This window comes from Cheilinus undulatus, linkage group 22, assembly GCF_018320785.1.
Source record: "Cheilinus undulatus linkage group 22, ASM1832078v1, whole genome shotgun sequence".
Taxonomy (NCBI): domain Eukaryota; kingdom Metazoa; phylum Chordata; class Actinopteri; order Labriformes; family Labridae; genus Cheilinus; species Cheilinus undulatus.
The window spans coordinates 15,954,651-15,975,100 of record NC_054886.1 but is presented as its reverse complement, the minus strand read 5'-3'; the positions used below and the strand labels follow the sequence as shown (position 1 = coordinate 15,975,100).

Genomic DNA, 20,450 nt, shown 5'->3' with positions numbered 1-20,450 from the left:
TTTTGTCGTTTGGATGCAGGAGTGGTTTTCTTACATATACTTATAGGTTTTTCAGATGAATGCTCCTTTGATTTTTATATACAATCACATTTTAGAATGTGAACCAAACTGTATTTACAGGTGCATCTAAAAAAATAGAATATCACGTAAAGGTTCATTTTTTCAGTAATTTACTCCAGAAAATTAAATTTCCATATATTCTAAATTCACCTCAAACAAAGTGAAACATTTCAAGACTTTTGTTTTAATCTTGATGATCACGGCTCAAAATCCACTATCCCAAAATATTTGAATATTCTGGTAAAGTCCAATCTGCAAAGGTTTCCCGAGCCTTGATTCTTTCATGCTGGTTCATTACACACAAACACAATCATAAGGCAGACTGCCACCACACACAGGCAGGCCCAGGAATTGGACTACAAGTGTTGTGTTTAGAGTCAAGCCAATCCTGAACCACAGATAAACGTCCTAAGTGTCCCATGTAGCCCAAGGAGAAAAAGAACTGGGTTGGTGCTCAGTGCTCCAAAGTCCTGTCTTCAAATGAAAGTACATTTTTATTTCATTGGGAAATCAAGGTCCCAGAGTCTGGAGGATGATCGTAAGGCAAATAATTCAAGGTGCTTATAATCCAGTGTTTTCGGTGTCCACAGTCATTGATTTTTTGGGATGCCATGTCATTGTAGATGATGGTCCACTGTGCTTTACAAACTGAACTCCACAAATAACTATTGGGGAAAAGTCAACAGAAAGATGAGAGACACCAGACTCAACAATACAGACAAGCTGAAGGCTTACGGACTGATATTTTGTGATATTCTAATCATTTGAGATAGCGGAGTTTTGATTTTGGTGACCTGTAAGCATTAATCATCAAGATTTAAACTTTAAAAAGTCGGGAAATATGAGAAATAAAGTTGTGCAGTAAAGTTGTTACCTCTGCTGTTTGGAGAGAACTGCATTCTCGCATCTGTCTGTACTCTACAACTACATATCCCATCGAGCACCTCGGCGGGCCAGACGGCATCCGGCGGACCGGGCTGTGAAGAGGAAAATTTAGGTTAAACGTCAGTGGGTCATTTGGAGGAACAGTCGGCTTGAACGCGGACGTTGGGGAAGTATCTTTTTATCATTTGCCTAGGTAATAACTATACACCTAAATTCTTGATATTTGATTCAGAAAACTAGCATAATTCCTCGACTTTCCCTGTTTTATGCGAGGAATCAAAACTGACCAAGTTACAAAACAAGACAACGTAATGACGTAGCTAGCTGCCTGCTAGCCTCCCTGTGGCTATTTACCTGTTAGCTTATCTCAGTCGTCTCACTTGTCCGTGTTTTGAGGTTTTGTTTTGACTTTGTAAAGCAAATATTGTTTTTTCAGGTTTCTTTATTTTCCTCTAGAATAAATTAAGTCATGCTGCTTCGTAAAGTGAGCCAGTCCTCCGCACTGTGCGGCGCCATTCTGAGGATTCCTCCCGTCCTGTCTGGGTAAGGTTATTATTAAAGGTACCAGATTTTTTCCCTTGACGCTCAAAAATATGAAAAATATCCTGTCTCTTTGTGTTTTTACTGCAGAGGTCAGCGTCATGCAGGGGCTGTGATTGCTGCACAAAACGCTCGTTTCTATGCCAGCCAAGCCGCAGAGGTAACGTTACATTGGTATTATATCATTATTATAAAACATGTATGTTTTATAAATATCTTGATTCAGCATGCTTTATGCCAGGTCAGTAACACAGGCGGTGGTTTTGTTATCACGTAGAGGTGGTCGATTGTCCTTGTTTGGCCTTACATAGAGGCTGGCTGACATAACACTGACAGCCCCTGCTGGAAGTGGGGGAAAGTTCACTGGTCACATGTCGTCATAAAGGTGACACTGGGAAAGTGGGAGACAGCGGTTGTCCAGGACAGACAGAAGTATCATCCATTGTCTATAAAAAAACAAACAAATTAATAGGTTTTAATGTCTTTCATTCCTCTGCAGCCACATTTTAAATTTCATTTAGACTTGCTGGTGTCTAAACTCATGAATGCATTTTATTTAGTTCCATGAAAGCATTATATGTTGATCATTGATCTTTACATATCTTAGCCCCAGGGTTAAAGGGCTTTGCCTTGCCAAAATTTCCATTCCAAGAGGAGGTGAGAAGCTTGAATTAAGTGCAACAGCATTCTTATTTGTCACTCATTGCCACTATTGGCAGTATGGTGTTGTGTCTGTTGTTTTAATTTTTTGCTGAATATGCATAGGAAAGAATACGTAGATTTTAATGTAGAATAATTACTATGTATAAAGTGTGTACACAAAAGTTAATTTCTCAGATGATGCTCCCACTCCCACCTCCAAGTTACTGTGACTTTTTTCGCTGTCCATAGTTATTTACTGATCTCTTCGTGAGGGGAGAAAAAAAAGAAATAAAGTCAACTTTTTTACATTGAAATTAGTGCGACATTTGTTTTGTGGGTTTTATAGAAAATGTAATATCAGTAGAAATGTTTTCCTCTGTCATAGACAGTCTGTATGAAATGATTGTGCATTCCTGCAATTTCCACAACGTCCAATGCCGGCAGCATTTTGCCTTTGCCACAGTTTTATTCTGACTGATGGCACACGCCCTTGCCCACTGTGTACAGCGCTGTTCAAAGCAGCAGAATTATGAGATTACCTGTTCATGTGTGGGAACAAAGAGAACGATATTAAAACATCATGCCTCTTTGCCTGTCTTAGGTTGATTTTCTGTTCATTTGCTGCCTGCTTTGATGTAATGGTGATGAAGTGATTAGTTAAATGATGGGCTGTCTGTTCCTGGTGTTTTGTTTTGAATTGACCAAATGCTCCATGTGTTCCTGTGCCTGTTTTGGTTGATTTGCTTTGTGCTTATTGCTGCCAGCAGAAGGCTCTATTGAAAATGGACCTGATGTTTATGTTGAGCAGAGCAGAGTGATGCTTGTGGCACTTCAGGTGGCCAGAGACAGTTTGTGGCACGAACTTTGAATACCCAAAGATTGACCAGAAACACTGTGATTTGATCCCAGTTGTGTGGTGCTGGTGGAAAGCGGGACTACGTGGATTTTTACTTTCATTTATTCTTAATCCTTTTTTTTCTGAGCTTTAGTCATTAATCTGCTTTGATGTGATACATTTGACTTTCACTTTATAATTCTGCAAAGCCTATCAACTCTGTTGACTTGTTTTTAAGTAGTTTATTCATATGTTATGCAAAAAGCAGTCCAGTCAGATTATGGGAAGAACAGTTTTAAAATTCTCCTTCTAAAATATTCCTGCTGACTCAGGTGTATTTATGCCCTTGGCATTAACTTTCACCCATTTTGATCTTGAAATCAAACCTTCTCAGTCAGATACCCTGGCTGGAAGTGGAAACATTTTCACTCTTGTTACTTCATCTTGTAACACTGTATTTTAATCATTAAGCATTTTATTTGCAGTTTGAACAGCACGCTGTCTGCTTCTGTTGACTTTTGTTGTCTGCTGTTTTAGGAAATCTTTCACTTCAGGGCAGATGTATTTTTTTTCAAGGAGTGTTTTCCTACAAAATCTTTTCACCGTTCTTATTCAAGTTGTTTATTTAAGAGCTCTGCTTTGTACAGACTTCTGTTTGTCTGATCTCAACTCATTTTTTTTTTATTTTCTTAATTTTCCCTTCAGGCTGTGCTGGAGAAACCTGCAGCAGTCAGCACTGAGGCTGCCACCAAAGCGGAAAAAAAGGCGGTTGTTACTGTATGTTATCTCCCTCTCTGTTATTATCATGTTCAAATCACATCATGCTCACTTCATTTCAAAATAAAAGAATCTTTAAAAAAGTTTTTAGCATACACCAGCTTGTTTGATCCACATCACACATATTAATAATTATATTTTGTCGTGAGCATTTTCTCCATCAAGTAAAGGATATAATAAGAAAGAAAGAATGGAAACTGTAAAACTAGAGAGCTCAAATGTCACATAACTCTTGTTTACACACCATAACCTTTCAACAAGGCAGCACTCCAGGGGATTATTTGCATACTCTGTGTTTGCTCAGTCTTATCTCTGTTTCACCCTATTTCCTACAGGAGTCCAAATCTTTTGCTGTCAACATTTTCAAAGGCCAGGTCCAGACAGCACAAGTGTTCCCCTACCCCTCAGGTAAATTTAGAGGATGTAGTGTTAATGCCCGTTTGATCATGCGTGTCTTTGTAAAGCTCAACAGTGGTGACAGGAGTTGTTGTTCAATGACCTTTTTTTTTTTTGTGCCATAGTCCTGAATGAAGAGCAGGAGGAGTTTCTCCGAGAGCTTGTGGGGCCTTGCAGCAAATTTTTTGAGGTAATTCCAAACTTCTTTGCAGTCTCAGGATGAATTTCCCTGCAGTATTTGATATATTAATTCATCTCTGAAGATTTTTTTCAGCTTTTATTAAGATGAATCAGTAGATAGTCAGAAACTGGGGAGAAAGAAAGAAGGGTGTGACACAAAGGAAAGTAGTCACAGGTTTGTCTAGACCCTGGGCCATTACTTTGGACACAACAGCCTCTACATGTCAGCTTCAGATTTGACCACTAATCCACTGTTTCCCTGGTCTGGGCATTTTTTAATTGAAATAACAGAGATGATATCCTTTAACATGTGTTACCTAAAAGCATCAAAGTATTAAACATTTCCCAGCCCTTCATTTTGACCCAGCATGCTTTGTGTTTTGCTTCTGATTGGCAGGAGGTGAACGACCCTGCCAAGAATGATGCCTTGGAGAAGGTGGAGGATCACACAATGGAGGGCCTGAAGGAGATGGGTGCCTTCGGCCTGCAGGTCCCTGCTGATCTAGGCGGTCTTGGCCTAACAAACACACAGGTATGACTACTTGATCAGTGTGTTACCTCTACATTACATATTTGCTGCACGTCTGTGTAAAAACATGGCGGTGATATCGTAAAATCTTTGCGTGTCACAGTACGCCCGTCTCGTTGAGATCGTCGGCAGTCATGATCTGGGTGTTGGCATCACTCTTGGTGCTCACCAGTCAATCGGCTTCAAGGGGATTCTGCTGTTTGGGAATGCAGCCCAGAAGGAGAAATATCTGCCGAAGCTTGCCTCAGGTAAGCAGAAGAAGGGTATTTTATATTGTCAGAGTTTTGATTTATGTGCATCTTCAGAAAGAAAAGTGAAGCCCTGTGATCAGTAGAAATCATGCCAGAACAAAGCTTTTGTATTTTTAATATTTTCTGCTGAATAATTACTATAAACAGCTGCTTTGTGTGATACAAGAATACATGGTGACCTGTCAGAACATATAAAAACATCAGACTGTTTATAGTTGTGAAGAAACAAACTGGATGAAAGATGGAAAACCTCCCTTTCACGTAGAAGAGGTCAGATTGAGAGAATAACCCTTTCCCTCTGTCAGAATGCTGTAAAGCACAGGCTTCAGAATGAAACATGAAGAGACACTAATAAAAATGTGTAGAAACTGGGAAATTCAGTAAGAGAGAGGAGTTCAAATCGGTTTAATGCCAGGTTTGATTGAAGATGTCACCACTCTGATTGATTTTAAGCCAGTCTAAGCCAGTCACAGGAGAACAAAAAAACAACAAACCTCCCAAAAAGTAGTATTTGTTATCATTTTTGCGTCGGTTTATATTACAGGTGAGACCATAGCTGCCTTCTGCCTCACTGAGCCTGCCAGTGGCTCTGATGCTGCCTCCATCAGGTCCACAGCCGTCCAGTCCCCCTGTGGAAAATACTTCACCCTCAACGGAAGCAAGATCTGGATCAGGTGAGCACACAATGAAGACATCATCACTTTGTCTGTACTTTTCACCATAAGAGGGCAGCACTGGACAATCTAAGTTGGTTGCACTATTTGTCTTTTTAAATCTGATGCCCCGTTTTTCCTTCTCAGCAATGGAGGCATTGCTGAAATCTTCACCGTGTTTGCCAAGACGCCCATGAAAGATCCGAAGACTGGAGAGATGAAGGACAAGATTTCTGCCTTCATTGTGGAGAGGAGCTTTGGAGGCGTGACAAGGTGAACACATTATCATGATTGACCATGAATGGCTCAGCTCCCCGACTCTGACCTGATCTTTATTCACCCTGTCCTCTCCTCTACAGCGGTCCTCCTGAGAAGAAAATGGGCATTAAGGCGTCTAACACAGCTGAGGTCTACTTCGATAATGTCCGTGTGCCAGCCGAGTGCCTCCTGGGCGAGCTGGGCGGAGGTTTCAAGGTGGCCATGAACATCCTGAATAACGGGCGCTTTGGCATGGCCGCAGCTCTCTCCGGCACCATGAAGGGCGTCATAACTAAAGCTGTAAGTACAAAAAGCTTTGATAACAAAAATGTGGACGAGAAGTGATGTGTGAAAGCAGAAGATGGGCTTTTCTTACCGATATTAAGGCGTCCACATAGTTTATTGTTTGTGTTACTGTGTACTCTCTTCAGTGTTGGTTTATGGGAAATTCCCCATCTTTTTGCTATGGTAGTGAGATTCTGCTTCTCGACTTCCTGCTGAGGTTACAGGCAACAAAGGCTGAAATGCACTCCGGTTGAATAGGTTCTCTTTTTGCAAAAATTTGATTGTTTTCCAGATTGAACATAATTTGAACAAATCAGCAAGCTAATTGGACTACTTTAGGTTTGTAGTCGATGTGAATTCTAAGGGCTCTTCTTAACTCTGATAGTGTTGCATAAGTAGAGGTGTAAAGTTCAACACAGCAAGGGTCAACAATACCAGCAGCCTCGTGTGAAAAATGAGTCAACCTGGTAAATTGTTGCAGAAACACACCCAAGGGGTGGTTTTAGCTTTGTGCCATGATGACACTTAAAACGTGATGACACACATGCAGAGAATCAGTCCTGATGATGATGATTATGACTACTGGACATTTAACCAAGTGAACAAATATCTAAAGCTTCCAGCTTAATCTGTCATACTAAGATTTATACTTGTAGATACTTTTTCAATGCAATGCACAGATTATTGACAAGTTTTTAAAGTATATTTTACTGAAGTTTCCATTTTTTTCTTATGCATTCTAGTGAAGCTTCATAAAAGAGGTTTTAAAAACAATTATACTTCTAGTTTCTTGCAAAGAAATGAACACATGCCAGCAAATAGAGTTACTGTAATTCAATAATAAATTTAATTTCTCTTTTCTTGGCAATTTTTCATTGTTTTCTGATATCTAAAATCGACTCTTTGAAGCAGATCTGCCAGTTGCCCACCCCTGATAGAAGTGCTGAAAAGTTGTCAGTTGAGAAATGTGAAGGTAAATCATCAAATTATCCATTTACACCTAAGTAAAACATAAAATGGCAATAAATCTTTTCACTTAACAAACTCAAACCAGCAAATATTTGGCAGTTGGAGAGCATGCAGTTAAAGAACTGATTGTTTCTGCATTTGAAATGAGCAACTTTCATTCAGCATAAAAAACTCTGTTGTTTGAAATCTTTACCAATCAAAGTCAGGAGTAGTGTGTGCTAGGGGAACGTGTCCCTTTAAACTGACCAGTTCCTAGAATGTGTTGCAGATCATCAGCAAGATGGCTGCTCAAGCATCAATTAAGTGTATAAATGTAGGGCTTTCTGCTTGGATAAAATTCAAAATTATTATTATTATTATTGTCATATCATAATTTAATGTTGTTTGGGTGCATTTTGGTGCTTTATATTTCAAACAATTGTTTTTAAAATCCCTCGCAGTAGATATGTCAGATAACGTTTTTGTATCTGTTCATGCAAATGCTGTAGACCAGGGATCATGAACTACATTTGTACTCAGACAGCTCTTCCTTGATGGACGCTTCGGAGGCCGGACTTTCAAATAAACTACAATTAATAGACAGTTTACACTGATTAGCATGTTTTTGAAAAATATTTTTATTTTCTTTGAAATGTATGACATTTTTAGCCTTTAAAAATGACATCATTGCCTGTACTGTAGCCCTGCAGTCACAAGAGGACGAATGAAACATTTCACTAAATGTTTCGGGGGCTGTCATGTTCTTCATCACTGAGTATGCTGCGCCCTGATTGGTGAAAAACACATGCAAGAAACAAGTCTTTAGTTTTGATTCTCTGACAGGAAAACGCCTGAAGTCAAAATAATACCACAGTCAATAACAAACGGATCGGTTTGTTTTCATCATGAATCGTATTTGCTAAAATGACTGCTAGGTGGATTCCTGTGAAATGGATGAACATTAAACCAATGGGTCTGTTTTAGGAAATTTTATAAAAGATGAATGATATACCACAAAGTATTTTTTCCTCTGCATATTTCTAAATTTAATAATGTTCTGGGGGCCTAATAAGAAGATGTTGAGGGGCCTAATGTGGCCCTGGGACCAGTCCTGCAATATTGACAATGTTTTAAGAACATTTGTATAGTGTGCAGGAGTTAGCGTTACCTGTTTTGCTGATTAAAACCAACAATTGCCCAATATTTGGTGCTTAGGATTGCTGTTTTTCTTGTTGTGGTATTAAAACTGGTATCAATATATTTCACTAGCACTGGTTTTAAATGAATCTGTTATCATGTGATTGTACAGAGTTTGTTTTCAGCTTTTTGGTCTGTGTGGTCTTGTGCTGAGCTGCTACTAGCTTACCACCACATTGACCCAGCCCCGTATCATGCTGCCTGAAAGCCTTTAAGAACTTCCTTTTTATGCACAAAAACAAATACCAACACTTCAACAGAGACCAAAAGAAGAGAGCTTGACTGTTTTTTTTTCCACTCTGCTAGTACAAGGAAGTGCCCTGGCTTCATGCTGTCTGTGCTTGTTATGATCAACAGTCTGTTAGAGACTGACCACAATTTTTTTTTAAAATCCTCATCAGGTAGATCATGCCGTGAACAGAACCCAGTTTGGCAACAAGATCCACAACTATGGAGCCATTCAGGAGAAGATCGCTCGCATGATTCTGCTGCAGTATGTCACTGAGGTTGGAGGACACAAAGCACAACAGTTTCATATTTATTCACATTCATCTCAGCTGTTTTGTTACTGATTACTACAGCAAAAAACACATTTCCACAACAGGCTTTATTTCCTGTTTTATGGGCAAAAGTTTCTGTTGAGTTGTCTAATCTACATTTGCTTCCTGTGTTTTGTCACACAATCTCATTTATTTAAATGAGCACAAAGATGATTCATAGTTATTTAGTTGTCAAATATGTTTTAGCACGTGGTCACCTATAGGAAACTTCTTTTTGTGTGCTGGTTTCACTTCCTTTGTCTTTTTATAGTCGATGGCCTACATGATCAGCGGCAACATGGACAGCGGAGCGACTGAATTTCAGATAGAGGCTGCCATCAGCAAGATCTTTGCCTCTGTAAGAACAAAGATAACACAGAAATACCTGTCATTCACGTGCAAACAGAGAGAGATCAGCTCACTTATTCCTAGCTGATGTCAAAATAGCATCTTTCACCCACTTTAGAAAGTCTGCATGTTTTTTTTTGTACTTGAATACCTTTTATTTTAGCAGCGGACTTCTTCTTGGGTCTCTTAGGTAACGTTAACACTGTTGCTTTTTCTATCAAAACCTGAAGACTCAGGATGTAAATAGCAGAAGTAGGCATCTCCAGGCTTGTTTGCTAAACATGACTAACATGATAACAACTAAACATGATATTGATTCTGTATTTGGGAGAGTATAACTCACCTGCTCCTGTTTTTTTTTTCTTCTCTACTTGTGACAGGAAGCAGCCTGGTCAGTGACAGACGAGTGTGTTCAGGTTATGGGCGGCATGGGTTTCATGAAGGTGAGTCCTTAGTTCGCATTCCTTTTAAAGCCTGATTCATACCTTTGCATCATCTCTACACCCCTGTTACAATGTTGACTTAGTTGTCCTGAACCTACGCAGGAAACTATGCATGTAGTTCAAGATAGCACCTCCCTGTAAATACAACTATGCTAGAAACAAAGCAGACTATAAGTCTTGTGATTGGTCCACTAGGTAGCATCAGGTGACTGTCAGTCTCTGAGTAATGTCTGCAGGCATCTTGTGTGAGTTTAATGGCTGCAGACAACAAACACTTGGCATCCAAAATCTCATAGACGCGTTTCCGCATCCTTAAAGTCCACACAAGCACGAAAAATCTCCTTCTCCTCTGCCTCAGCTGATTCAGCAGCCTGCTTTTACTGCAGTCAGTCAATCAATCAATTACCATACTTACATCAATCATCTCAAACATAATCTGTTTCAGTTACCATGGTTTCTGGTATACAAGCAAGCAAAAAACACGACAGGACAGGAAACTGGCGATGTAACTAGCATTTAAAATCATTCTACCAACTAGACAGACTGAGTGACTGATTGGCTTTACTGACTTAATTACTTCCTAACTGACTGACTGACTGACTGACTGACTTACTTACTTATTTAGTTGCGTAATGACTCTCTGATTAACTTCCTCCCTTACTTACTGAATTACTAACCCCCTGACTAGCTTACTTACTGACTTATTCAAAGATCTTCTTATTTACCGACTGACCAATTTACTCTCTTGCTGACTTATTAACTGATCTACTTACTTACCAACTTGTTTACTTACTGACTTAGTTAATGACTGACTTATTGATTAACTTACTTGCTGACTTATTGACTGATGTGCTTACTGACTGATAGCCCAACTGACTTACTTACTTATTTTCAGACTGACCTGCTTAATAAATCACTTATTGACTGACTTACTTGCACACTGATTTACTTTCTTACTTCCTGAGAGAGTTAATGACTAACTCACCAACTTACTGATTTTCACACTGACTTACCTGCTGAATTACTCCCTTACTGCCTAACTTATTACTTGCTGGCTGACTGACCTACTGTAGTACTGACTGACTAACTCACCAATGTACTGCTTTTCAGACTGACGTACTTGCTTACTGACCTACTTACATAAGGCCGGCTCAGACTGCACCAGTTCAGCCAGATTTGAGCCCGACTGCAACGTTGCAGCTCATCATCAAAACTCTGGCACGATTTGAGCGTCAGGAGCAACAAACAGACTTGTAGTGTGAAATATTTAACGACGTGTCCAAGACTCCCCACAACCCAAATTCAACAAGACTAGCATGTCAGAATTTTTCTTACATCATCGCCTAGTTTGATGCCCTGACCTGACATCAATGACCTGAATCCTGACGTCTATCAACAGGCAAGCATTTTATCTTTATATTTGAATCATCATTTACAAGAATCCTTGATTCTCCCTTCAGAGAACTAATGTGTAAATTTTATTTGATTTTATTTAAATTATCACATAGAACTTAAGGTATGCATGTGCTGTAGAGTGGCTGACAGTCTCTGACTTCCTTACTGACTAACCTACTTACTGACTTACTAACTGATCTACTTGCTGGCTAACTGACTGACAGGTTTACTTACTGATTGATTGGACTGTTGTGTAAATGACTTAATTATTGACTTACTCACTGACTGACTTACTTTATTTATCCCGAACTGGAAAATTGCATCATTTCCTAGCTTGCATTATGGTAGAGCATTGCAGTGAAGACACACTGCTGTAAAAGTATGTAGTACTCATGATGGAGGAGAGTATCACAGCGTAGCTTCAGCGTAGATTCAACACATGATAACTGTTAAACTTTGTTTAACACACCTTTCTAAATAATTATTTCATCATCCACTGAAGACAGCGTGATACTTTCAGCACTTGTGGTTTGAGTCATTACTGATAACAGTCCTTGGTGGCAAATACATTCCTCAATGAGTAATTGATAGTTTGTGCTTTTGCAATTTTCTTACTGCACCTAGATTATTTCAGTATAGCTGGAACTTTACCTCGATTTCCTCCTGGGGTTTTAAATCATTCTCTGGTTAGCCCCTTGGACAAAAAACACCCCTCTGGTTTAGGATAAGCTGTTGTCAAAGCAGGAGCCTGTCTAAAAATCCAACAACTAATTAAGAAATTTCCAGTTTTGCCAGCATATTTAACGCACTTATATTATAAAGCAGCAGCATTAATAATTGTACTTTCATTATAAATCATTCTGTACAATCATTATAAATCAAAAGCTTTATTGTTACATGGTTTTTGTGACTCTATGTGACATGAGATTTAGTTGAGAGTGCATTGACTGTGTCCCTATAGTTTGTGATGCATTAATTAAAAAAAAAAAAAAAACATTTTGTATCTGCTTTTTATTCGCTCATTGCTGTGGCCCTGTTTTGGAGTTCTCACTGACTAGAACTCAGCATATTAACTTACTTAGCGGCTTCAAGTCCATCATTTGCATAATAAGCCATCAGTAAGAATGCTTTGACCCTCAGTCACGTTTCACAATTGTTGTTGAAGCTTCTACAGACCCCCAGGTCTCAGGAGAAACACGTATACTCTGCCATTGCGGTTAAAAGTGAAATTGTGTCATCTAAGTCATGAACATTCAGTAGAAACTGACACCACAACCTTTTCGGGGCAGGCACTCTGAGCTGAGCAAGCCTGCAGAAGATCCGTGGGCGAGCAGTGTCATGTGAACAATGTTGCATAGCTTAAAATAAACCAGACACCGCTTCTGAAACAGACACATTGGCAGCTTCTTGATGCCGTGGAAACTTTGCTCAGTCATGGAGCAAACACTTAAAAGCAAGAAAAGCATGGGCTGCAATTCTGCCACAAAATGCTTTTATATTTAATCGATAATTTGATGCGTTTGTTAAACTACAGAACAGTTAACATGCTCTTAAATTCGGTGTTTGCCCAAAACTTCAACAATACACTCACAAAAGCTGGTAGACACAAGTGTTGTCCTCCTTGCATGATTTTGGAGTTAAATGTGAACCTGTCAGTCTAAAAGAGGAAAGAGGGGGAAAACCCACAAATGACAGACTCAGATGCTCACAGTTCACAATTTGAGTCAAGGTTTCATTTTAGAGTGGGAAGCAGTCAGAAGTGATCCCTGAACATTTTCATTTCTGCTCTTTTGGACATAAATACACATACTTTGCCTCTTAAAATACTTTACTATTCCTGTTTGCTATATCAGTTTGTTAAACTTGTGCAAGTATGTGCACGTTTTTCTCTTTTATTGATTTTTATAAATCAATCATGATGAATGTAATTTGATATTTCTGACAAAACGCTTTACAAAGTAACCCCTTTAATGTCAATGTAAAAGTAGATTTCTACAACGTAATGTCAAACAAAAATACGTGAGGTAAAATAATTGACTGCATAAATAGTCACCTTCTTTTAGTGACTGACTAAATTCAACAGAGGTGCGGCCTCTCCAATGTCACAATTGGTGAAATGGGGATCATCTGAGTGGAGTCATGTGTTTGTGGTATAAAGACACCTGTGTCTGGAAGGTCCAGTCACTGGTTAATCAGTATTCCTGGCTACCATTACACCGTGAAGACAAAAAAACACTCCAAGCATCTCAGACTGAAGGTTATTGAAATGTACAAGTCAGGGGATGAATACAAATAATTTCCAAGGCTGCATATGGCCTCCTGATGTAGGGTGCTGTTTCCTATTGCATCATCAGTAGTATCCCATATTGCACTGTAATGTTGGTTACCCTGAGGTTCCTGCCCCTTTTCTGAGCTGATCATTTGAGCTCTGTTAATTTCTGCTTCCTTTCTTCCTTTTTTTTTTTTTTTTAACTCACATTTACTCTAAAACACTTTTAATACTTATAAATACATATTAATAAATGGGCCGTCATCTTTCTGTGTGTACAGGATGCTGGAGTGGAGAGGATTATGAGAGATCTGAGAATCTTCCGTATCTTTGAGGGAACCAACGACATCCTGAGGCTCTTTGTTGCCCTGAATGGCTTCCAGGTAAAACCAGTTCATAGTTTTTGTCTCTGACTTAGTTGAGAGGCTCTGAGAACATCTGTGTGGAAAAATACAGATGTTCTGTTGTGTAGAGAGGAAGTTGTTTCTGTACATCTGAAACTCCAAACGGTACTTCCTAAGCGCTTTTACAAGAAGCTGTAACATGCTCTTGGTTTAAAAGTGATCAAGACACAGCTTCCTCTACTTATTAAAACCAGGCACCTTTTTTTAACTAACAAACATCAATGCAGATTTATTACTTTTAGCCTAAAAGTGTTAAAAAATCTGTTTAAAAAGTGCAAAATACATAAGTTATACTAAAGAACATTTCTTTATCAGCCTCCAAAATGTGAAAGAAGTATGTTTGCTTTATCAAAATTTTTCACTATGAGTAGATGTTTAAAACATCACAGCTGCTATATATTTTTTTTTACCAGATCTTTCTTTGTTAATGCACACTTCTAAATTCAATGGTAATGAGGAATAAAGAAATCTTTTGTGTTATTAGTGGAGCATCATTTACGTTAAAGGTGAAACATCCCAGCGTTGTAGAAGTCCTGCCTTGAATTGGTGAAATAAAAGAGGCTACTTTCCACCTATTCTTCTCTGCAGAGTGCTGGTAACCAGCTGAAGAGCTTGCAGAAGGCCCTGAAGAACCCCATCGGCAACGCTGGGCTGCTCGCTGGAGAAATCACCAAGAGAGCCAAGAGGTTGTTACACAGCAGGCACACACATAATTTAATTTCTTGGAACAGAAAGTTCTTAACGGCTGTAGATGACACTTGGACTTCCCGTATGAATTACGATAGATTATCAATTTGACCTTTTAACTTTAATGTTAGTCCATTTTTCATGATTGCCCCATTGCAAATGCAGTTTCTCCAGAATTTTTGGCCAATGCTGTGAAGAAATAAAGAAGTCTATGCAGTTTTTTCCAGGCTTTACAAACAATCACAGACAACACATGGTAGAAATTTCATGCACTCTTTAATCTTATGAGAATGAAGTTTGTGCTTTCAGTCACACTCTGAAGGCTTTCACAGCTTGCTGTGATTATTCTAATGCAGCTTTTTTGTCCAGAGGTTTGTGCTCAAGCAAATCCAAACAGTTTGGATATCTCACCTTTTTCTCCCTCTGTTGTCTCTGTAGGAAGGCAGGTTTGGGCACAGGGCTGACACTGCAGGGGACTGTACATCCTGAGCTCGCTCACAGTGGAGAGCTGGTATGGAAACTTTTTTTATGTGTTTGTCATTCATTTTCCATTTGAGGCTTTCATTGATGAGGCCCATCTGAAGCATTCTGGCTTAAAAGTTTGTGTTTAAGCGCCAGAGCACTTCATTTTATTGGCTGCTGATGAATTGAATATAGCAATTTTCTTCAGTTTTTTTATTTATTTACTAACATTAACTGATCTGGTCTTTGTAGACCACAAAGGCCATCGAGGCATTTGGGGGTGTCATTGAGGACCTGCTGATCAAACATGGCAAAAAAATTATTGGTGAGTGTTTAATAGACATTCAGATTCAGGTGTTTGAGCTTAGTTTGTTTGGAAAGTGTACAAATTCACTTAACAAGCTGTGCTGTCATAGATGAACAGTTTGTCCTGAAGAGAGTTGCTGACAGCGCCATTGACCTCTACGCCATGATTGTTGTCCTCTCCAGGTACGTAGAACCTTAAACAGCAGAAATAAAAAGGGCTCATGGTCATGTATGCTAAAAGCACCCCACAGGTGCTACTCCTACACCACCTGAATTTTTCTTTTTCCTCTACTTTTTCCTCTACAGAGCTTCTCGCTCTCTGAGTCAGGGCTCCCCCTCAGCTCAGCACGAGAAGATTCTGTGTGAGACCTGGTGTGTGGAGGTAAGATCCCTTTCAAAGCCATAAAATTGTATGAAGTTCTATATGTATGAGGAATACAGCACAGTCAATGGAAAGAAAGAAACATAAAATGCCACATTACCTGCTTACCTTCAGATTCAAGTTGTCTCAGTATTTTTCTAGACATGTTATTATCATTAACTGAAACAATTTGAAATTTTTTTACATGACAATAGTTACATACACAGAACATTGAGAAAGGAAAAAACTAGAATTAGTACTTTTCAAAGATGAATAAAACCATGTGAAAAAAAAATCTTTACTTTTAATGCTTTTCTTTGTTAATGGGACCGTATTTGTTTTCACTTGGTGTGTTTAGTCTACATCCATTGTCTGTAGAAGTACTTGTCCCCTGGACCGAGCTAAGCTCCCTGATAGCCCCTCTCTGAGGCTGAGCTTGACTAGATACAAGTGCTTTTCCTCGCAGAAAAAGCATGGGGATGCTAAGAGTGGAAAACGCTGCTTAAAATAGCTGAAAAGGTTTAAATAATTGCTAGAAATAACATCAAAGTCAGTGACATTAAAAGTTCCATTTGCAGAAATGTAAAAAAACAGCTGTAACTAGTTCAAGAAGTAAGGGTAATCACAAGGTACAGCAGAAGTAACAGAAGAAAAGCCAAAATATAGAGAAGAAACAGCAGTAGAAGAAACAGAAGAAAATGTGCTGAAGAACAGAAACGACAGTAGAATAAGAGACTAGGAGAAGAGGCAGAAACAGTAGTAGAAGACAAAACAGTAGCAGAATATGCAGAAGAAACAGAAATTCTAGTTGAAGAATGGTAGTAGAAGAGGCAGACAGTGGTTTAAGAAGAATTATTAGCAGAAGTAGCAGAAACGGTGGAAGAAGAAGAAACAATAGCATAATTAGCAGTAGAACAGAAATTGTTGTAGAAGATGAAACAGTAGTAGAAGAAACAGTAGCAGGAGAAGCAGAATCAGTTGTAGAAGAAGATGGAACTAGTCGATTACTAGTCAGCGAATAGAGATGGAGTACATTTCTTCCATTTGCAAAAATAAAAGTTGTCAGTAACAATGTTGGTGGTTAAAAGATAAATTGAATAGAGGTTTTGTGGAGGTTTAAAGGCTTAAACAGAACATAATGGAGAGGAGAGCAATGATTGGGAGGAAAGAAGAGGAGAAGATGAATGCTTATTAGATAATGAAGATGATAATGAGGAGTAGGGCAATAGGAAGCTGTGGGAAAAAAGAGGTATGGTAGAAGTCTCAAAACCTTGAAAGTTTAAATGAAATCCAAAAGCTAGAGAGTCAAATACAGTGTCACAGCGTAGAGACGTAGGCTATTGGTATTTCAGTGCTCTCACCCAGCTATCTGCAAGGAAGAAACATGATTACGGGCAAAAGGAGATAATGCTAAGCCAATAATACTCTGCCTATGAAACCCAATACCCAAAGTTTCCTTCTCTCTCCAGGCTTATGATAGGATCATGCACGACCTGAAGGCTCTGCGCTCCAGTGAGTCCAAAAAGCTGTTCAAGAACCTGCAGGCCATCTCATCAGCTGTGGTGCAGAACGGTGGTGTGGTGGCTCCTCACCCTCTGGGTTTCTAAACGCATCGCACCCCCCTCATATGTTCCATGTTTTATTTTTTTACCTCTGGATCTCTAACCAGGCTGTTGGTCATGTATGCCAAGTCCTTAGGAAAGTTTTTAATCACCATCAGTGCTTCATTACACGTTTTACTTTGTGAAATGAAGATTCAGGCACTTAAAGCTGAATGATTCATGTCTGTAGCCTCATACAGAGTTATCTCGATTGTATTGTCTTCGGTCTTTAAAAAACTTTCTATCATTATTTATTTAATACTAAATGAAGAGCTCAGTAGATGGGATGGGGAACTCAATTTGATTGAACAACAATCTGTTAAAATCAACGGGACATTTAATCCTTCCTTGCTCGTTTTTGCATGGAAAACAGCTGATGACTGAAAGACTGAGACATTTTGCATATACGTTCTCCAAACCTTCATGACTTTAGCTCATGATCTGTTAAATCATTACATCAATGCAACAATATAGAAGTCAAGTTTACAGAAGAAGCTGTAAACTCATCTGTTTAAGTGATTTAACTCTGTATTTTAAAGAAGAGGTGTTATTTCTGCTGTAATTTGTACACTTATTTACATAGTCAAGATCAAATGTATATAACAGTGTGGTGATTATGTTCTATAATGCCTTTTTGCATGTCTAAGCTCACTCGGTGCTCATCACAGAAACATTAGTGTCAGGAGCAAAGCCTTTGCCTTACAAAGCGGTCCACAGATGCTACTTTTTTATGTGCAGGTTGACTTTGCTCCTCCTGATGAAGTCAGCAGGCCTCATTAACTGTAAATGCAGAAAATAAACCTGGTACTTCTAAAGAAAAAACTTCTTGTATAATCTCATGTGTTAAAGTGTGTCAAAGCATTTAGAAAACTTGAACTAAATCTGCACATTTTTTACTTCCCATTAACTTGAATGGTGATAAGCAATGCTGCTATGTATACCACTATCTTGTTGAGCATCACTCAGCTTTGTGCTAATTTCATATGGGATGTGCATTTGAAAAGATATTCTATTGTATAGGAATGAAGATGATTATCTCAGCAGCCCTGGCGTAATGGCAAGTTTTGTGCAGATCTTTTTTGAGTGGGTTTTTGACAAGTTGGTATTAATAAACCATTCATCTGTTTGCTTTCTTTACCACTCAAGTGATTTTTTTTCTGACATTAAATACCCCTTTAAGGTCTTCTTATTGAGGCCTTTAAACTCAAGAGTCTTAAGATATTTGCCAATTTAGAGGTCAAAAAAAGATTTTTGCAGTGTCTTCTGTGTAGAAGCATCCCAATGTCAAAGCTCAGCAAAAAAGGAGGAAAAAATGTAAAATAAGTCCCTTTCCTCCCACTAGACTCACTTCCTATTTCTGCAACTTCGCTTTCACTTCTGCAGAGCAAGAAAAACAAAAAACGCCACAGAGTTGCCAGTAAGAGTCTCGCTTTCTCAACGCCGCTGCTTTTAATATGAAGAAGAACTCCTTCCTGCCTCACATACACCGCTGATTTGAGTAAAGGTGTCAGCACTGTGGGAGTATGATAATGAGAGGGGTAGAAAGCTCTGCCAACACTTCACAAGTCAGGGGTTCAACGCTGAGAATTCCCCTGCTGTTTGTCTGACTGAAAGTCACTGAGAAGTAGCAACCGTCAAAATAAACGGACCATTTTTCCGTGTAGCTACTTCCTGTATTATATAATTACTTTTTTGTCGTTGCGGTAAACAGACACTCGAAAAAGAAGTCAGTTTATGAAAAGAAATGTAGTTGTTTTTTTTAGTCCAATTCTACAGGAGGGATTTCTGGCTAGCTTCAGATTTTATCTAGTTAAGCACATTGTGTCAAAACCAAGCAAACTGTTAGTCCAACTCAGTGGTACTCAACCAAAGAGCCACATACAGCGCATTCAGAAACTCAGTACCCCGTCATGACAAAGTGAAAACAAATCTTTTGAATTTTTTTTTTTTTTTCAAATTTATGAAAAATAAAAAGCTGAAATATCACATTTGCATACGTATTCACACCCTTTGCAAAAAACACTTGAAATTTAACTCTTGTGACTCCTATGTCTTTTAAACATTGCTAAGATGTTTCTACACCTTTATTGGAGTCCATCTAAGGTAAATTAAAGTGATTGGATATAATTTGCAAAGGCAAACACCTCTCTATAAAATCAGAGCAGAAACCAAGCCATGAGGTCAAAAGAACTGCCGGCAGACCTCAGAGACAGGATTGTAGCAAGACAAATCTGGGAAAGGCTACAAAAAATTTCCGTAAAAGTTCTCAAGAGCACAGTCGCTTCCATAATTGTCAAATGGAAGAAATTCGGCACAACCAGGACTCTTCCAAGAGCTGTTCACCTGGCCAAACTGAGCAATCAGGGAGAAGGGCCTTAGTAAAAGAGGTGAGCAGGAACCTGGCAGTCACTCTACCTGAGCTCCACAGATCCCGTGTGGAGATGGGCCCTCACCTTCTTCCTCTACAGAAGGTTAAGATAATTATTTGGGTTAAAAAGCTAGTTTAAGCCATCGCTTTTTATTCCCGTTGTCAACTCTGTATGTTGATTGTTTTTAATTTACAAAAAAAATGAGTTATTCTCAGTTAAATTTATTCTGCTTAATTGCTTAAATACCAGCTAATCTTTATGCAGTAATGACTAATTTATGTAAAAAGACCAGTTCATTAAGTTTAATATTAAAGATAAAACTAGAAAATCATGAAATTCAGAAGTAGGATACTTCCAGACGAGTGAAAAATAAATAATTGAAAATAATGCACTGTATTGCTAAATATCATTGGTCTACTGAATACCAGTATTAGATAAAACTTAACATTCATACTTAATTGATCAAATGAAACATAGAACACATTGAGACTGCCTGAGGGAGCTGGTGAAAATAAAGATAAGATTGTCAAAAAAAGGGAGTTTTGGACAAAAAATGCTAAAGGAAGAATCTGTTCCCAGACGCAACTACTAGTTGAGACTTTAGCCTACACCAATCTCTTCAAATGATTGTAGTAAAAAGTACAAAGTCAAATTTTTGCATCTTCTTTCTTGCACATATCGGATGGAAATATACAAAGAACAAAGGTTTAATATTAGATATGATATTTAAAGCCTACTGTATTAGTGTAGGAACAAATTGATTGATGCGACTTGCAGTAGATCATTTCTGAGGGGTTGAAGGTTTTCTGGGCAAATTATTTTTCCAAGTG

General features: G+C 38.6%; 1 protein-coding gene across 2 annotated transcripts; it reads left to right on the top strand.

Annotated features, from left to right (window-relative positions):
• Nucleotides 1-983: 983 nt before the first annotated feature.
• Nucleotides 984-18,073, top strand: acadvl (acyl-CoA dehydrogenase very long chain). Of its 2 annotated transcripts, none has more exons than XM_041779770.1 (21): nt 984-1,138; nt 1,402-1,488; nt 1,576-1,645; nt 3,668-3,739; nt 4,075-4,147; nt 4,261-4,325; nt 4,713-4,847; nt 4,948-5,092; nt 5,640-5,769; nt 5,896-6,021; nt 6,108-6,306; nt 8,838-8,942; nt 9,247-9,333; nt 9,704-9,766; nt 13,712-13,813; nt 14,423-14,520; nt 14,960-15,032; nt 15,236-15,308; nt 15,400-15,472; nt 15,596-15,671; nt 17,120-18,073. In XM_041779770.1, exons 2-21 carry the CDS (start codon nt 1,415-1,417, stop codon nt 17,255-17,257), a joined length of 1,977 nt encoding a protein of 658 aa, XP_041635704.1. In that variant the 5' UTR covers nt 984-1,138; nt 1,402-1,414; the 3' UTR covers nt 17,258-18,073. The 2 variants fall into 2 exon arrangements, with proteins under 2 accessions (XP_041635704.1, XP_041635705.1); XM_041779771.1 differs by having other exon boundaries at nt 1,023-1,138; nt 1,382-1,488.
• The last annotated feature ends 2,377 nt before the right edge of the window (nt 18,074-20,450 follow it).

Excerpts from the sequence above, each read along its gene's own strand:
- acadvl (XM_041779770.1), top strand. The coding sequence starts at position 1,415 with ATGCTGCTTCGTAAAGTGAGCCAGTCCTCCGCACTGTGCGGCGCCATT. Across the intron at positions 5,770-5,895 it reads GGAAGCAAGATCTGGATCAG|CAATGGAGGCATTGCTGAAA; the intron begins GTGAGCACACAA and ends TTTCCTTCTCAG. Across the intron at positions 15,309-15,399 it reads ACATGGCAAAAAAATTATTG|ATGAACAGTTTGTCCTGAAG; the intron begins GTGAGTGTTTAA and ends GTGCTGTCATAG.